Source organism: Argopecten irradians, chromosome 14 (genome assembly GCF_041381155.1).
Source record: "Argopecten irradians isolate NY chromosome 14, Ai_NY, whole genome shotgun sequence".
Taxonomy (NCBI): Eukaryota; Metazoa; Mollusca; class Bivalvia; order Pectinida; family Pectinidae; genus Argopecten; species Argopecten irradians.
The window spans coordinates 25,742,425-25,758,692 of record NC_091147.1 but is presented as its reverse complement, the minus strand read 5'-3'; the positions used below and the strand labels follow the sequence as shown (position 1 = coordinate 25,758,692).

The window sequence follows — 16,268 nt, the reverse complement described above, 5'->3', positions numbered from 1 at the left end:
GCGCGTAATACAAAAATAGCAATTTTGCATAAAATTTTCGATTGTATATACCATAAAATGTACACGGAAAAGGGTAACAATTAAGCTAAGCGCGCTTTTATGTTCAAACAACAACATTACATAATATACTTTTAAAAGCATAAGAATAACAAATAACATATTGAGATGACTCCCGTCAGAGTCTGCTCAGTTGGTGGAAATGTCTATTAATAGCACGACGGGAAGTTCAACGATTTTTAAGTCCCGATGAGTTTAACTTTTCCACTCATCATGACTCATCAGGGCTTCACTTTATTATAAATCACAAGATCAAGGTGAGGATTCAGGTCCCCTGGACTTCTTGTGCGAAAAACAGTAATCTTGTCGTAAAAATAAAACATACAAACGCTCGTATATGCATTCTATACTGCATGATACCGCATTCTCTACCACTTAAAAACGTTCGTATACGTGTATATTTTGCAGTGTATGACACCGCATAATTCGAACACCTCCAGTTTGGCCGTTATAAACATGTCTGGAAAGACAAATATACGGTAAAATTTGACGTCTTATATTTACGTGCCACGCAGATTCATTGCACCAAAGTCAACAATCAATATATGACAATTGTAAAACCGACAGTGTAATCGCCGCTACACCATTGATTATCCAAATGTAGATAACGTGTAACATTTCAGATCACGTGACTGTTGAAGTAAGGGAGATCTATGAATGATGTCGGGGTTTAATATAAGGGAGGCGAGAGAAGAAGATATCGATGACATATATCGCATGTTGTATGTAAGTAGTATATAGTATACCACTTAACAAAGTTTCAGTTATCAAAGTGTTTAAAGCAAATCAGTTAAAACTGCAATATACATTGTAAATATTGGGTGTTCACGAAGGTTTAAGGCGTCAACGTCTCAGTTATGGTTGACTGATGATTGAGGTGGGGTACAGTGGCGTGTGGCGGTTATAAAGTGAAAAAGTCTAACTAGTGATTTTTTGTATACCTATATATCACTTCCTAGGTGTACTTGAACATAACATAGTTGATAAAATGTGTGTATGCATACGTCCTAGCCTAAGATATTACTGTTGACTCGTAGATTGTTGTGTTGCAAAAATATGCCAAAAATTGTACATTTTTTGTTGCAAGTGGACAGGGCTCAGTACATAATTCTGTTACCAAATAACCATATCATTTTACTGAAAGAGTGTGTGTATGCGACTTAGGTAGCAGATTTGTATATGTATCGGTAGTGTGTGTGTTGACTATGACTTGTTTGTGTATGAAGAAAAGGGTCAATCTGGATGGAATTTTACATGTGTGATAGGGGTCCTATACGCAAGCACATTATTCCAGTTTGGGTCATGTAAGTGTCTTGTATGTGTGTTCGTTGATATGAGGTGAGCTTACCTTTAAGTTGCGTTTGAGATAACCTAGTGATTTGTTTGTTTCTGATGTGATCGATGTTGTTTATGTGTTTGTCCCAGTAAAAGTTGTGTTGTAGTGTGATGCCTAAGTATATATTTGCTGCATTGCGCTAATATATTGTGGTCTAGAAGTGTGTAACTATGGTGTAATACTTATGATATTACATTCGTGAGGGTGAGAAAGACTCTTGTTTTAGTTGTAGTGTGTCTTGCTGATTGGGTATTTGTTTTTAAATATTGCTGTCGTCCGGAAAATGTCGTGGTCGTGGAAGTCATTTATGCTGATTGGGTATTTGTTTTTAAATATTCCTGTCGTCCGGAAAATGTCGTGGTCGTGGAAGTCATTTATGTAAATGAGGAACAATGTAAGTCACAAATAGGTTCTCTGGGGATATCTGATTTTACGGGTATATTTTCTGAGTGCTTCTCCTCAAGGACCACTGTCTGGATGCGGCGTTTGAGAAACTCTTTAATACATGAAATCCCTTTGATCCCGTAGTATTTAAGTTTGTATAGTAATCGTCAGTGAGTATGAGATTTTGTCAAATACTTTGGCAAAGTCCATTGTAAAAATGTCTGTTTGAGTTTTGCTGTCGTTTGCTTACTTGTGCGAGGTCTTGCATGATCTGAGGTACATGTATCTATATGTAATACCCTGCTGTGGGTAGGTCGTTATTGTAAAAGTTGATTGCATAGATCCGAAAGAGTTGAAATATTTTTTCTCTACAATACTTTTAAGATGCATCGCCGACAAAGCATAAACGATTTACCCACAAGAGCGTATACGGTACATTTGAACAATAACTGACGTAGAACCGTGTTTTTTCACATGTGTCTTATTAGATCGGTTTATTGTGTCTTATTACATGGAAAAGTTAGTAACTTGTGTCTCTGAAGAAAAATATCAATTCGTCTGCTCTTGTTTTGATAGCAAAAACAGTATTCGTCAGCGGTGGAGCGTCTTTAATTAATAAAGCTTTTTGGTGTTAATTTAGATAAACGTGATTTTTGTATTTCATTGTCTTACTATTGGTTAGTTGGTCTATTGATTGACCTAATCATTAGAATAATGTGGGTAGTGATTATTCCTCTCTCTTACAGCATTTATTACCATGGTTGGCTGAACACATGTTCAACCCCTTTCATGGTCATGTAATAATCCTGAGTGGCTAAAGAGGGGGATTATGTGTAGGCTCAGCTGAAGTAGCAAGATATCTATTTGTCACACTTTTCCTTGGTGAGAAGTTTAAAGTATGCAGTAAAAATGCTTTTGGTCTACAATAATTCATATGATGTGTTCCATGAGTTTGAATGCATAAGAGTGATATAAATTTGAAATTTAATGTTTTATATTTATCCCCTATTTAGCTCACCTGGTCCGAAGGACCAATGTGAACTTATGCCATACCAAGACGTCCGGGATAACAACACTTTCGTCTTGGCTATTTTTATAAAACGTGACGCTACTTAAATCAAATTGGTGCACTTTTTGAAGAAAATCGTAAAAAATTTTTCATGTGCTTGAATCCAGATTTTTCTTTTAGCATTCCACAAACAGATGCCTTCAGCTTTAATTTTACATTTTTTACTGTGCATGCATATATCTAAAGGTAGAGAGCTTTGAAGCATACCCGGTCCAGCCCTGTGTTTCAGCAAAAAATGGTACACCTCTTAAATTTGATTTGAATAATAACTGTCTTGACATGATAAAAAATGTTTGAATTCATTAAAGGACATTTCAAACATTTTTAGTTGATTAAAGCCACATATCTGTCAAAAATGTCCCATTCAGCAATTGCTTTTCGTGATTTGAAAGTTTGGAGTTTTTAGGGTTGTCGCACGACGTCGTTTCCCGGATTTTTTTTCACGATGTCATTATTTTCATTTTTAAATAGAGATAATAAGCAACAGCAAAATTTTAACGTATGAAAATTGTCACAGTCACAGTTAATCACTCTAATTTTTGTTCAGGATAGTTATTATCAGTTTAGAGTGTACACTGAAAATTCTGCTTCATGTATATTAAAAGTGTACCAATTCGAGTAGCGTACCAAAATTGGGTAGCGTACCAATTTGGGTAGCGTCACGTTAAATGATTTCTTTGAAACTAAACATTGGAGAATACTCATATTTGTAGCATCCTTATGGTGTGGGTATTTAAAATTGTACAAATTGTGGGGTCAAAGAGGTCAATTTTGCTTTTTCAAATTGCACGAGTTTTTTATGATCATTCCTAAATAAACCAGGTGAGCAATACCGGCCATATTATATATGAACCTCTTGTGTGTATATAGGTGTAACTAGCTGCAATATTGTAGCTCAAAAGACTTTTTGACAGAAAATGATGTCGTCTTTAGCTGCAATAATGTAACTTAAAAGACTTTTTGACAGAAAATGGTGTCTTCTTTAGAGCTACAATTGGTGCCTAATACTGCTAATGGAGCAAAGTAATGATTATGCAAACAATTATAAAACGTTTGTTTGCATTTTTATCGTACTTGTTTGATATCGCTTACCTACTAGGCAATAAAACTGAACCACATAAAATATCAAAACTCTCATCGAGGCATTATTTTTTTACATAATACATATGAAGGTCTTTCTGAAGGGAATTCATACGGCAAGTCCACAAATTGTGAATTTCCTTGTGAGCGGTACGGTAGATATTAAGAATGGTAGTTATGTTTGTTTTGGACAAAAATGATATGTAAATGCATGTATACTCATAAAATAATTGAAAACCTACCAAAAAAAAGTATAGAAAACTATGCCCGAGTGATTTTCGGAGGCAGTGCTCCACTACGGCACATAGGGACCAATTCGTACCCGGCCGAAAGGTATAGTAGGCCGGGTACGTATATTCGTTCTAAGGTGTAACATGCGCGTGTTATCAGTCTAGCTCATAAACATATCAGTATTGAGAGTGCGAAGGTTTTATGTTAAGCTGGGTGCAGTGATGTTTCTTTGAGTACCATAACGTGAATGTTGCCCGTTCCAGAGGCCTTATGTTGCTTTATTTATTGATCCCTTGTTCTGTGGTAATAACGTCCTGCATTTTAGGGGGGGGGGGGGGGGCTTTTTCTGGAATTGTTTGGTTTTGTTCTGTGGTGAATGCTGATTCGAACTGTAAATGATGCTTGATTTTGTGATTGTATCCGTTGTGTCAAAGCGACGTGACGTCCAAGTGGGTTTTTTTTTGTAGTTTTGTTGTGATTGTATCAGAACAGGTTTCTGGTGGAATGTTTGTTGTTTTGATGAGTGCCTGGTTCATTTTTAGGAAATTTTCTGCAGGCCTGTAATTGGTTCAGATTTGTTCCCCTGAGCTGCATTCAGTTTTACTATGAGATACTCCAGTGGTGTAGAGATCGTAAGTGTTCGGAACCCCTGGAGTATGAATGGTGCTCTGTGTTTCCCGTATATTGTGTGTGAAGTAGGGGAAATATTCCTGTGATGAAATTCCATTGTTCAACCATGTTTCTGTACCTATTGTAATGTCTGATTGAAGGGAGTCGATAATATGGTGAAGCTATTGTTTTTTTGTTTGATATTGACCGGCGGATTGGTGACATAATTTTGCTATTATGGTCACAAGCATGAAACTTGGCATATATGTCAAGATACATATTCTGAGTGATTTATGATAAGGAGCCACTTAAAAAAATTCTTAGACAAATATGGCGGCCATTTTTCAAAATGGCTGCTACAAACGCTAAAAATATCAATTTCCTTCAAATATATGAACCTTTTCATTGTCGTTTTCACTAAAAATACCAAACAATGGTAGAACAACGTATTAGGATACACCGAAAATATGTTATCATGTAATAATTTGCATTATTGTCATCAAAACAATAAAATGCTGAGTCAGGAAAACGCAATATAGGACCATATTTACATTTCAAATTATGAATTGATAAAAACCGATTGTATAATATATTCACAAGAATTATATCTTTACTTTTGATTGGAATATCTGTCAAATATAATGGACCCATATGAATCATGTCCGAGTTCAAACAAAGGATGGACTCAGACACTCAGATAGGGTCATCGACTTCACATAAGAAACTCCTGGTTTCAATTGTTGATGGAAAATATCAGATATAATTTTACATGCATGATGGTTGTAGGGATTTCTAGCAGATTATTCATAGAGAAATTTATAGGAATCATTGTGGTTTATGAAGGGGAAAATGCGACAGCAGATCACCAAGTATTACTGCAAGTCTGTGTGTTAAAACTTAGCTGACTTTACCAGTTGCATATTCCACATTCAAGGCTTAATTCAACTTAATTCGACATCACAAACGGAAACTCCCAGTCGTGAAAGGGCTTGCGTTTGGTTTTGTTATTGGAGTAGCATTCTTGTCATAGAAATGCGAATCATTGTGGAGTTTGAAAGGCGAAAGACGACAGCAGAATACCAACCACGCTTCCCAATACCACAATGCAAACATTTTCTGTCAGTCTATAATAAGTTAAATGTTAATATACCAGTCTTCACTTACTCTGAAGACCACTCGCAGGTTTCACATTCAAGAAAAAGACCTGATTCGAGTTAACAATAAATGTCGCCGTGATAATCCTTCAGTTCGTATTACAGTTAACACCCTCACTCTTACATCAAACCGGTACTATCGTTCTTCGGCTTCTGACCATCCTCAATGACCCATCCCCATTTGTCAGGACTCAGTAAATCCATGATCGCTTTGGTTGCATACTCCCTGATATGTTACACTTTTTGTGTGCTGCTCAAATGCACCTGTAGTTGGCGGGATCATGTTCAGTGTTCTGCCTTTCTATGTAAACAGTTCCAGTATTGCCTCATCTGAGGTTTTAGCATAGTTTTAGCATACATGAGCAGTGAAAAATTCTCTAATGTACTGAAAACCTCACTTGGTATCTCTTCTGGTAACTGTGATAATTCTAGAAATGCTTGAGTTGCTTCTCCATATATCTTCCATGTATCCCAAGCTGTTTTCGTGCCATGTGTATAAATGCTGATACAGCGTCACGCCCGGTGTAGGCATGGAATAATGAAAGAGATAATGATTTCTCAGGGCCACTAGCAGAGGCAGTATCATGAGCAGGGATGTATCGATAATTCCTAGTTTCAAAGGCCACCCATACTTTGCTTAAGCTGAATTTGGTAACAGCTGCTACTACTAAGGCAACAACTTCTGTGTCTGTCCACTGTTTGGATGGGAATTTTTTCATACAATTCGTAAACAGCATCTGTCTTATGGAGGATCATTCTCGCGTTGCCTTCCTTATGATTGCAAAGCGAGAGAAGTTCTTGTACAGGAAAAACATAGTGTGCGTAGTTTTCGAATGTTGTGAAACAAACTAATCTGATAATGTTTACTATAACTGCTCCTTCAAATATTCTGTTCTCAGAGGTTCCACATACGTCTCGAGGTAATCGGATCAGATTTCAAACCTTACTTAAGTTGAGAGAGTGATGGTGGACAGGCGTGATTCTCAGCTAGGTCTTGACTGGCAAGCGATATAAAGTCTTAAGGAAAGCGATTATTTCTTCAATGAGGATATTTGCAAACTTGTTTAAGATGTCTCTCTTTTGGATGGTTGGCTGAATTTGGCCAGTTTGTTCTTTCTAAATGGCTCTGCAATTGCGTTTGACCTGTCCACGAGGTAATATTTAGTAAAGGCCTAAAATTGCTGGTTGCCTTTACATTCATTGTCTATATTCTAAACTGTGTGACTATCAACGAGTCGGCTATATCCCTTGTTTCGAGTCTTACAAGACCACGACTCCATGAAGGGATTCCAGTTAACACATCAACCAAGTTTCGGGTATGTTTGTGATGACTTGTTATGTTTTATGTGTTTATTTATCTTTGTTGGGGTTCTTAATGGATGTTGTGATTATGACTAATTCTGGTCCTGCAACAATCCAAAGCCTCAAAGCTTAGGGATTTGGTATAGATTCAAAAGCACCTCGTTCGCTCTTTATTATAGCATTGGTTTGCTCATGAACCTGGTCCATTAAAAAGTTTCCTTTTGTTGTTTCTGGATGTATTTTTCACAGTACAACCATATCTTTTATATGGGCAAGTAACCATATCACATAGGTTGTGTTATCTAGACTAAAAAACCATGTAGCTAGTTTCGCCAAACATAATATTTTTCACATATTTACCCATTACAGACTAGGTACACGTGCTAACAAAAATGTAAACGATATAATACATCAAAGAAATCTTGGTTATTTAAGATATTGTCAGTGTTTTTTTCACTTACAATTTTTGAACAGCCCATGCCTTTTCAATTGGGAAAATAACTCGAAATTTGGAAGAAATTGGGAAAAATAGGTTATGTTGAAAATCGGACACTGATTTTGGAAAATGCAATTAATTTTTACTTTTTTTGGCGGCCATTTTAAATTCTGGTGGTATTCAAATTTAATCATTTTGAATCTATCATACCACACGCATCATTTCCTGCATTTTGGAACCTCTTTTGTAGCATTTAACTGATATTTGACAATCCTATATCGATTTTTCTATTTTAGCGAAAATTCTGAATGGCGGCCGTCTTGAATGGCGCCTAAAGCTAAAAATAGACATGATTTCAGGTGGCTCCTAATCTTAATTTACCTATAATATATTTATCTAGAAGCATACTAAGTTTCGTGCTTGTAACCAAAATAGCACATTTCTTATGTATTTATGCACAAATCCGCTGAGCTATTGAAATTTATTTACATTGCTTAGCGTATTGGTTTTGTGAACGTAGAGTGTGCCGTTTTATGTTTTTGTTTTTGATGGGAGATAAAGATGTTTTAGGTATCATTTACTGGTTGTCCATCCTCGATACTCCAGGGGTTCCGAGCACTTACGATCTCTACACCCCTGGACTATCTCATAATGAAATTGAAGGCAGCTCAGCGGAAAACATTTGACCAATCACAGACCAACAAATATTTCCTCTGAAGACTACAGAGAGAGCGACGCCCAACTTCAAAGCCATACAGTCAACCACAGTGTACCGTTATACGGCTCTTTTGATGTACATCTAACGACTAAATTACCTGTTCTGTTCTGTTGCCTCCAGTTTTACTATGAGATAGTCCAGGGGTGTAGAGATCGTTAGTGATCGGAACCCCTGGAATATCGAGGATGCTGGTTGTCGGATATGTGGTGTTTGAGTGTGTGCTGGTGTTATTTTCCGTTAGACTAGAGAAGCGATTTGTAGTTGTGTTTGTAGTTTTGGTGTCACATAGGGCTTCCTCGATACTCCAGGGGTTCTCATAATGCAGATCACGATTATATCATTAGAGTAATGGGAGTCGCAATGGCAAAATGTAAATATTGAGACTTTAAGGCCTGTGTTGAGTTCTATGTCTGCGGATATTGATAGTAGTATGAAGAGGTATGAGGAAGTGGGATTAATTGTTCCGTTTCATGCGTAGTCTTGTGATTTGAATGGGGAGATCAGTGTACGTTCATTTCTTTCTTTGTGTTGTCCTGTGTGTTGGTAGTGGTGTCCTGTGTTTGTTTTTAATAGTGTCCATATGATATAGAAAGTGAGTGCTAGCGATTCCTGTGAGTTTGTTTGATGTTTGTACCTGGCTGGTGTGGCATGACTTACCTTTTTACGCTAGCCTAATTCGAAGAGGATGAGATGAGAGATGACGGGGATTTTGGTTAGGGTCCCAAAATGCAATATGTACAACTAGAACCCTAGGGGAACCTACATATACAATTTGAGACAGAGTGTTTCAGTACTTTCTGAGAAATAGCGGTAACAAACTTTAACTATCAAAATCCAAGATGATTGCCTGGTGGCCATTTTGTTGACCGATCGGTCCCAAAATGCGATGTGCACAACTAGACCCCTAGGTCCCAAAATGCAATGTGCACAACTAGACTCCTACGGGAGGGGAACCTACATGTGAAATTTGAGAGAGATCCCTTCTGTACTTTCTGTGAAATAGCGTTAACAAACTTTATCTATCAAAATCCAAGATGGCTGCCTGGTGGCCATTTTATTTTATTAGGTCTGATGAATGGAGGAAAATAGATAACACTCAGTCCTGACGGACTTTCAAGTTCATTGTTTGTTTATTGAACACCAATTATATATCATATATGTTTCTGGCTTTTTCATGTAAAACAACCGTTGTTTTATGCCTTATCAGTCAATATTCAAAACATTTCCCCTCGGGGTTGGGACCAATCTTAGGAACTTCGGCCTCGAAAAACAGTTCCTTGGGTTGGTCCCAACACATCGGGAAGAGTTTTGACTATTGATTGAAAAGTTATTATACAAATGTATATTGTTACCTGACTCTATAACCCTAGCGTTGTTTGGTACAAACCTAGCGAATTTTCAAGTTCAATCTTTACTTTATTGAGCATGCTTTATTAGTCAACGGTCTAAACTCTTTGCGTTGGTGTTGGCACGCTCGGGAAAGAGTTCCTGGGGTTGGTCCCAACACCTCGGGAAAAGAGTTTTGACTGTTGACTGTATAGGCATGAAACAACTGTACATTCTATTATTTAATTTGTAATTAGGTTCATAATTTACATGTTCGTGTACTATTTCAGGAACTTGCAAAAGATCTGAACGAGACAGAAGCTGTACATGTCACGCCAGCAAGTAAACTACACCCTTTGTTTGGTTTCATTAATATAATAAATCTCGTGTGCAATAGGCATTATACCATTTGCTTTAAAATCATGTAATTCTATAAACAATGACGACACAGTTTGTAACATCGTCTCTGATTGGCTATCGGCGAAATGATTACACAGAATTGGTGCGGTCGTGATGAAATGACACTCATTGTCTCTTTTTTTAAGGAGGGGGGAGTATATCTCAATAACATAAACATTAATTAATCATACAAAAATGTGAATAATTGTTTTAAATGTTTTGCTGTTCGCGTGCATTCTGTTCGAATCTCTATAAAAAGAGTATATGCATTGTATGTACTATATTATCTATTTACAGTATTGAGAGAAAACCAGAAGTTGTACAAGTGTTTCGTTACGGAAGACAATGTGACAGATGGTGGGTTACCAGCGCATTTTTCCTTATCAGCTTCGTAAAGGCTTTTGGCTCTATACAGACACCTCTATATATGTGTAACACTGTGTTATAACTTTGTCGGCCATATAATACAAAAAAAGAGATCATAAACAAACTGTATCAGGTCTGACAATAGAAATACACTTAATCGACAGCTAGTTAATCTATCTTCAATTTGGTACAATATATCTCATGCTGTATAAATCTCAGTGGGGATCGTGAAAAACATCGGGAAATAGCTAGGTTCCAACACTTCGGACAAAGTAACTGTGTAACAAAGTTTTCTGTGTACCACTATATTCATCCTTGATATCCCAGGGGTTACTATCACTTTTGTTATATCACTCGTGGGCTGTGTCATAACAAAATTAAAAGCATTGCTGTAGAAAACCTGAGAACGTTGCTCAAATTTTGAATTGAAAGCCATACAGTGTAACGTTATTCGATTCTTTTGATGGAAAAGAAACCAAACTACCTGTCTGATCTGTTGTAGAAAACAGAGCCTTCACTTTTGTTGTGATATAGTCCACAAGTGATATCAGTGAGATTAACCCCTAGAATATTGAGGATAACAAAAATATGTGAACAATATTATAAAATTGCTCTCAATAAACATTGTAAATATAAGCATTGAATTGCAGTTATTTGGGAATTATGGGAGGATGAATGCCAACTATATAACGGCAAATTCAACATTAAATGTAGGTGCGCTACATTAAATTTATATGTCGGTCGGTTGAATTTCATTCCACAATTAAAAAAGTTCAATGCTTAATGATTAAAAAATCCGTTTTGACTAGACAACCAGTTTATATATACTAGTGCATTTCTGATAGGTACGAATATTTTTAAAGCAAGACCTTATTAATGAATTCTGCAAATATAGGGGCTATATTTGTTAATCCTCTTATATAAGTTAAAGATGCTACACCGCTGACGAATGGTATTTTTCTCTATGAAAAACCGGAGAAGACGAAGTAGTATTTTTCCTCAGTTACAAAAGTTACTTATTGCTACCACCATTGAAAATTTTAGATTCCTATTTTACTTTAATATAAAAATATTAAAATTAATTGATCGCGTCCCGAAAAAAAAAACTATGACGCTATATGAAATAGTATTAAAATCAAAATAAGTTATTTTGATAATATTATACATTTTTGTGTTAATTAGACACATGTATACACGATTTAACATCAGTGATGAGTATCGTTCATGCTGTGTTGGCGGAACATCGTTAAAGGCCCATTACCTTTCTGAAATGGCTTTTAATTTTTAAAATTTGAATGTTAAACGAGATCGATAATTTTGGAGAGTGGCTAAAGTTATTAACTTACCGTTAATACTACACTTATCATCATCTTCTGAACAATTTAATTGAAATAAATAAAATGTTTATTTTCATAACACGGGTCTATTATGTTTCCCGTCGTCGTACTAAATGCCGCCCGGTAGTTGAATATCACTGCGCCAGACGGCAAAACAGAGAAATCAATGTCCACAGTTCAGGAAATCTTGCATATTTTTGGTGTTGTAACCTCATCTAAGGTCATCGAAATGTATTTTCTTATGTTATTAATATTTTTAAGAAACCTTTAATTTTTGCTCCGGAAAAGTAGTGGACCTTAAACCTATACAATGTAATATCTACGGTGGCTGGTTTGTGCCATTTCGTCTTTTTGCTCCGAAAAGACGAGAATTAAGAAACCTTAAATTTCGTTTTTTCGTCTTTTCGCCCCAAAAGGACGAAATTTAAACATCTCTGTATCTCGTGTTTTCGGGGCGAAAAGACGAAATATAAAACACGAAAAGACGAAAGTGATGCACGCTAATTAGCAACTTTGATTCTCGTCTTTTCTTCTTCAAAATCTCATCGTTTCGTCATATCGCCCCGAAAAGACGAAAATGAACAAACCTTAATTTTCGTCTTTTCGTCTTTTCGTGTTCCGGTCTGGTGTGGAAGCTATTTTGTTAATTTTCGTGGGCGAAAAGACGAGAGTTAAGATATTTAATTATCGTCTTTTCGGGGCGAAAAGACAAAAAGACGAAATGGCATAAATCAGCCACGGTAACTATCCCAATCCTTTAATTATGAAGTTTTACAGCAAAATGCTCCACGTTTTGCCAGTTTGCTGATGGTGGATATTGGAAGTTTACCTGTAAAGTTTTGAAGATAATTTGCGTATCAAACGAAAATAAGTTATCTTTCTACACGGAAGTGGGTGGAGTGGGTCCGTACGTCATTCAAATTTGATACGACTCTTGTCGTCTAATTATCTAAAACTTCTGCAGGATTTAGGCCTCTTTGTTAAAAAGTCATTTGAACTGAGGAAAGTTGGCTTGATAAATGTTTAAGTTGTTGTTTTGATCTACCGTGTGTTATGTACATGTATGTTTTGCTATCGATCCCTTTGGAAGCAATAAAGTTGAATTGAATTCAAATATCTGACAATCCAAAAATCCTTTCATCCATGTTGAATCAAACTTGAAAGAAAACATAATTAAGTTCCGCTCCAAAATCTGAAGATTCGTATTCAAAGTATTACTTACGTTTAAACCACTAAAGGTGAAGGTAAACTTTGATAATTTCGCTATCAACTTCTGTTTTGATAGATTATGGTACACGGCCATTGATCGGCTTTGCACAGTACGTGTACAGATTTGACGGATGGGAAGGGTTGGTAGCCATCCTCGACAATATATGGGTAGACCCGCGACACAGGAATAGGGGGATAGGATCGGCTCTATACAAGGCAGTAGCACGGGTAAGACAATGGTGGATTAAAAAACGGTATTTTTGGTGCCTAATATTTAGATATTATTACAAAACCATTTATGCCATCAGGAAATATGGCATGCTTTAGGTAACCAAATCAGTTAATCTCTATGTCTCTCTACTACCAGGCAATCCTCGATACTCCAGGAGTTCCGATCACTAACGATCTCTACACCCCTGGACTATCTCATAGTAAAACTGGAGGCAAAAGAATAGAACAGGTAATTTAGTCGTTTGATGTACATCAAAAGAGCCGTATAACGGTACACTGTGGTTGACTGTATGGCTTTGAAGTTGGGCGTTGCTCTCTCTGTAGTCTTCAGGGTAATCTTTGCAGGTCTGTGATTGGTCAAATTTCCGCTGAGCTGCCTTCAATTTCACTATGAGATAGTCCAGGGGTGTAGAGATCGTAAGTGCTCGGAACCCCTGGAGTATCGAGGATGCTACCAGGCCAACTCTAAATATACATTGTTACCGAATTTTTTCCTCGCGTCACAATACAAGTCTAAGATTGAAGTAAATGAACAGTAATATTAGTTTTTAGTACTATTTTAAGTTAGAATACTTAAAAGTATATCTCTGTCTGTGTCGCTAATTGCAGTTATCTAGATCATAAGATTTCTAGACAGACAATGGTGTCGTCTTTGGAAGCAAAGTAGGCCGGGTACATATATTCGTTCTACGGCTGCACAATTTAAATGAAAATAGATGTAAATTGAAAATTTTGAAGTGTTAACAAAATTGATTTTCAGTTTGTAATTACGTCATTTTAAAATTTCATTTCTCTAAGATTTAATTAAAATGACTCATTTTCCTTTTTGATTTAGGATGATGTGGATTTGATTGCATTGATAAAAACCACAGGGGGCCAACTCAATGAAAATGGATGTTGTCATACATTTTTTTTGTATTTGGAGGATGGGCTGATGAGTATATATAACAGTCATGTGATTTTTAAAAAAAAAATACGAGATTTGAAAAATTATTAAAAGATCGGGATATCTCTGTTTTATAATAAATATCCCGATTTTTTAATATTTTTTTTTCAAATCTCGTATTTAAAAAAAAATCACATGACTGTCATATACTTATCAGTCCATCCTCCAAATACAAAAAAATGTATGACAACATATTTTCATTGAGTTGGCCCCCTGTGATGAAAACTTCCCTTCACTTTTAGGAAGCTGTAGCGAGTGGGTGTATATTCCTGGAGCAGCTCGTCCATGACTGGAACACCAGTGCCAAGGAGTTTTATAAAGCCAAGGGTGCATATGATTACACGGAGAAAATGAAGGGACATGTATTCAGAACACCCAGATCAAAGCTAGAAGAATTATCTAACCGGAAACAAAACTCTTAATAGACGCTATCGTTTTCCCCCCTGTTGTTTGCTTGTAGCTACAGTGTGTAGCAGTTTTTACTTAGAACTCGAGGTTAGATTTCATCTATGTTCATTTTTATATCTTTTACAAGAATAGTGGAGAAACAAAGGTATACCGGTGAAGCCAAAACATACATTTAAATTGCTTGTAAACATTCCGTTAAATATATTTTTCTTACTCTTGATCGCTAAAGAACGATTGTGAATCGACAATTTTTCATTCAGTTCTAAAAGAAATTTATTTTAAAGCACTGAAGTTTGTCTGTCCTTACAGTTCAGAATATAAAAGTATTCTAGTTTTGTCTCTAAGTAATGTGACCAACCACCAGTCATGTTGGCCCCGTCAGCTTGAGTTGTGTCCCTTTGACCATTGACTGTACCAACTTTTTACATGCAATGATTAGTTTGATTATTTTAACGTCCTATTAACAGCCAGGGTCATGTAAGGACGGCCTCCCATGCATGCAGTGTGTAGCGTGTGTGAAGTGCAAGGAGCGTGTTTCGGGAGACTGCGGTATGTTCGTGTTGTCTTCTTGTATAGTGGAACTGCTGCCCTGTTATATCACATGCATGCCGCCGAAGACACCAAGCAAAACACCTCACCCGGTCACATTATACTGACAACGGGCGAACCAGTCGTCCCACTCCCTGTATGCTGAGCGCCAAGCAGGAGCAGAAACTACCACTTTTATAAACTTTGTGGGTCTCGGCCAGAGGACAGAAAGCATAGCCTTCCTCACAGGGGTGAACGCTCAACTCTAGGCCAAAGTGAGGCGGTGCCAAGGGAGGCATTAGGAAAGATAAAGTCAGATAGGAGGAAGAGAAAACATAAGATCCTAAATTTAGTCGCCTTTTACGATCATGCAATAGGGGCAGCAGGTACAATTCTAACGCCCTACCTGCAGGGTCATGATAGTCCGCTAAACCTGCCTATTTATTAGGCTTTTAATTTTAATAGTCCGCTAAACCTGCCTATTTATTAGGCTTTTAATTTTTTTCTGCCTACTATATATATCAGGCAAATATATGATTAAAAAGCCTAATAATATAGGCAGGTTTAGCGGTCTATAACAACATCCATACACAGCTTTTCCTTTCATGGACATAGGCTGTGAAATTCCATAAATAGAAAAAAAGGAAATGAGTTCTTTGAAAGATTTATTACATGAACATGTACATACATCATCTATAGCATACATACACAAACACATTATCTTATATACAATTTACATGTAATGTTCATAAAAAAAGTAAAATATTAAGTTTTTAATGACGATATTTCTCCAATATTCTGGTTGAGAAAATTCCAGGAGCAGGCTTAAAAATTGTGGATTTATACTTTAACTTAAAGTTGCTCCACCGCTGACAAATGGTATTTTTTCACTATCAAAAACAGTGGCAGACGATTTAGTATTTTTCTTCAGTTACAAAAGTTACTTACTTTACACCATTACCACCATTGAAAAGTTTGAGCTTCTAATTTTACTTCAAGTTAAAAACATGAAATATAATTAATTGCATCCCAAAAAAAATCCGTGTCACTATATCCTATATAGAATGAAGTACTGATTGCGCATGCACCAAAGGCGAAATAGATTATTTTATATTATTTTTTGTGTTAATTACACATTAGCA

The 16,268-nt window shown here is 36.5% G+C and overlaps 1 protein-coding gene across 2 annotated transcripts; it reads left to right on the top strand.

Moving 5' to 3' along the window:
• The first annotated feature begins 299 nt into the window (after nt 1–299).
• LOC138307670 (thialysine N-epsilon-acetyltransferase-like) lies at nt 300–15,313 on the top strand. 2 transcript variants are annotated; one of them, XM_069248490.1, is made up of 6 exons: nt 300–314; nt 681–783; nt 9,993–10,044; nt 10,399–10,458; nt 13,090–13,241; nt 14,433–15,313. In XM_069248490.1, exons 2-6 carry the CDS (start codon nt 715–717, stop codon nt 14,610–14,612), a joined length of 513 nt encoding a protein of 170 aa, XP_069104591.1. In that variant the 5' UTR covers nt 300–314; nt 681–714; the 3' UTR covers nt 14,613–15,313. The 2 variants fall into 2 exon arrangements, with proteins under 2 accessions (XP_069104591.1, XP_069104590.1); XM_069248489.1 differs by lacking the exon at nt 300–314 and having other exon boundaries at nt 547–783.
• Nucleotides 15,314–16,268: the final 955 nt, after the last annotated feature.

Excerpts from the sequence above, each read along its gene's own strand:
- LOC138307670 (XM_069248490.1), top strand. The coding sequence starts at position 715 with ATGATGTCGGGGTTTAATATAAGGGAGGCGAGAGAAGAAGATATCGAT. Across the intron at positions 784-9,992 it reads ACATATATCGCATGTTGTAT|GAACTTGCAAAAGATCTGAA; the intron begins GTAAGTAGTATA and ends GTACTATTTCAG. Across the intron at positions 10,045-10,398 it reads TGTACATGTCACGCCAGCAA|TATTGAGAGAAAACCAGAAG; the intron begins GTAAACTACACC and ends ATCTATTTACAG.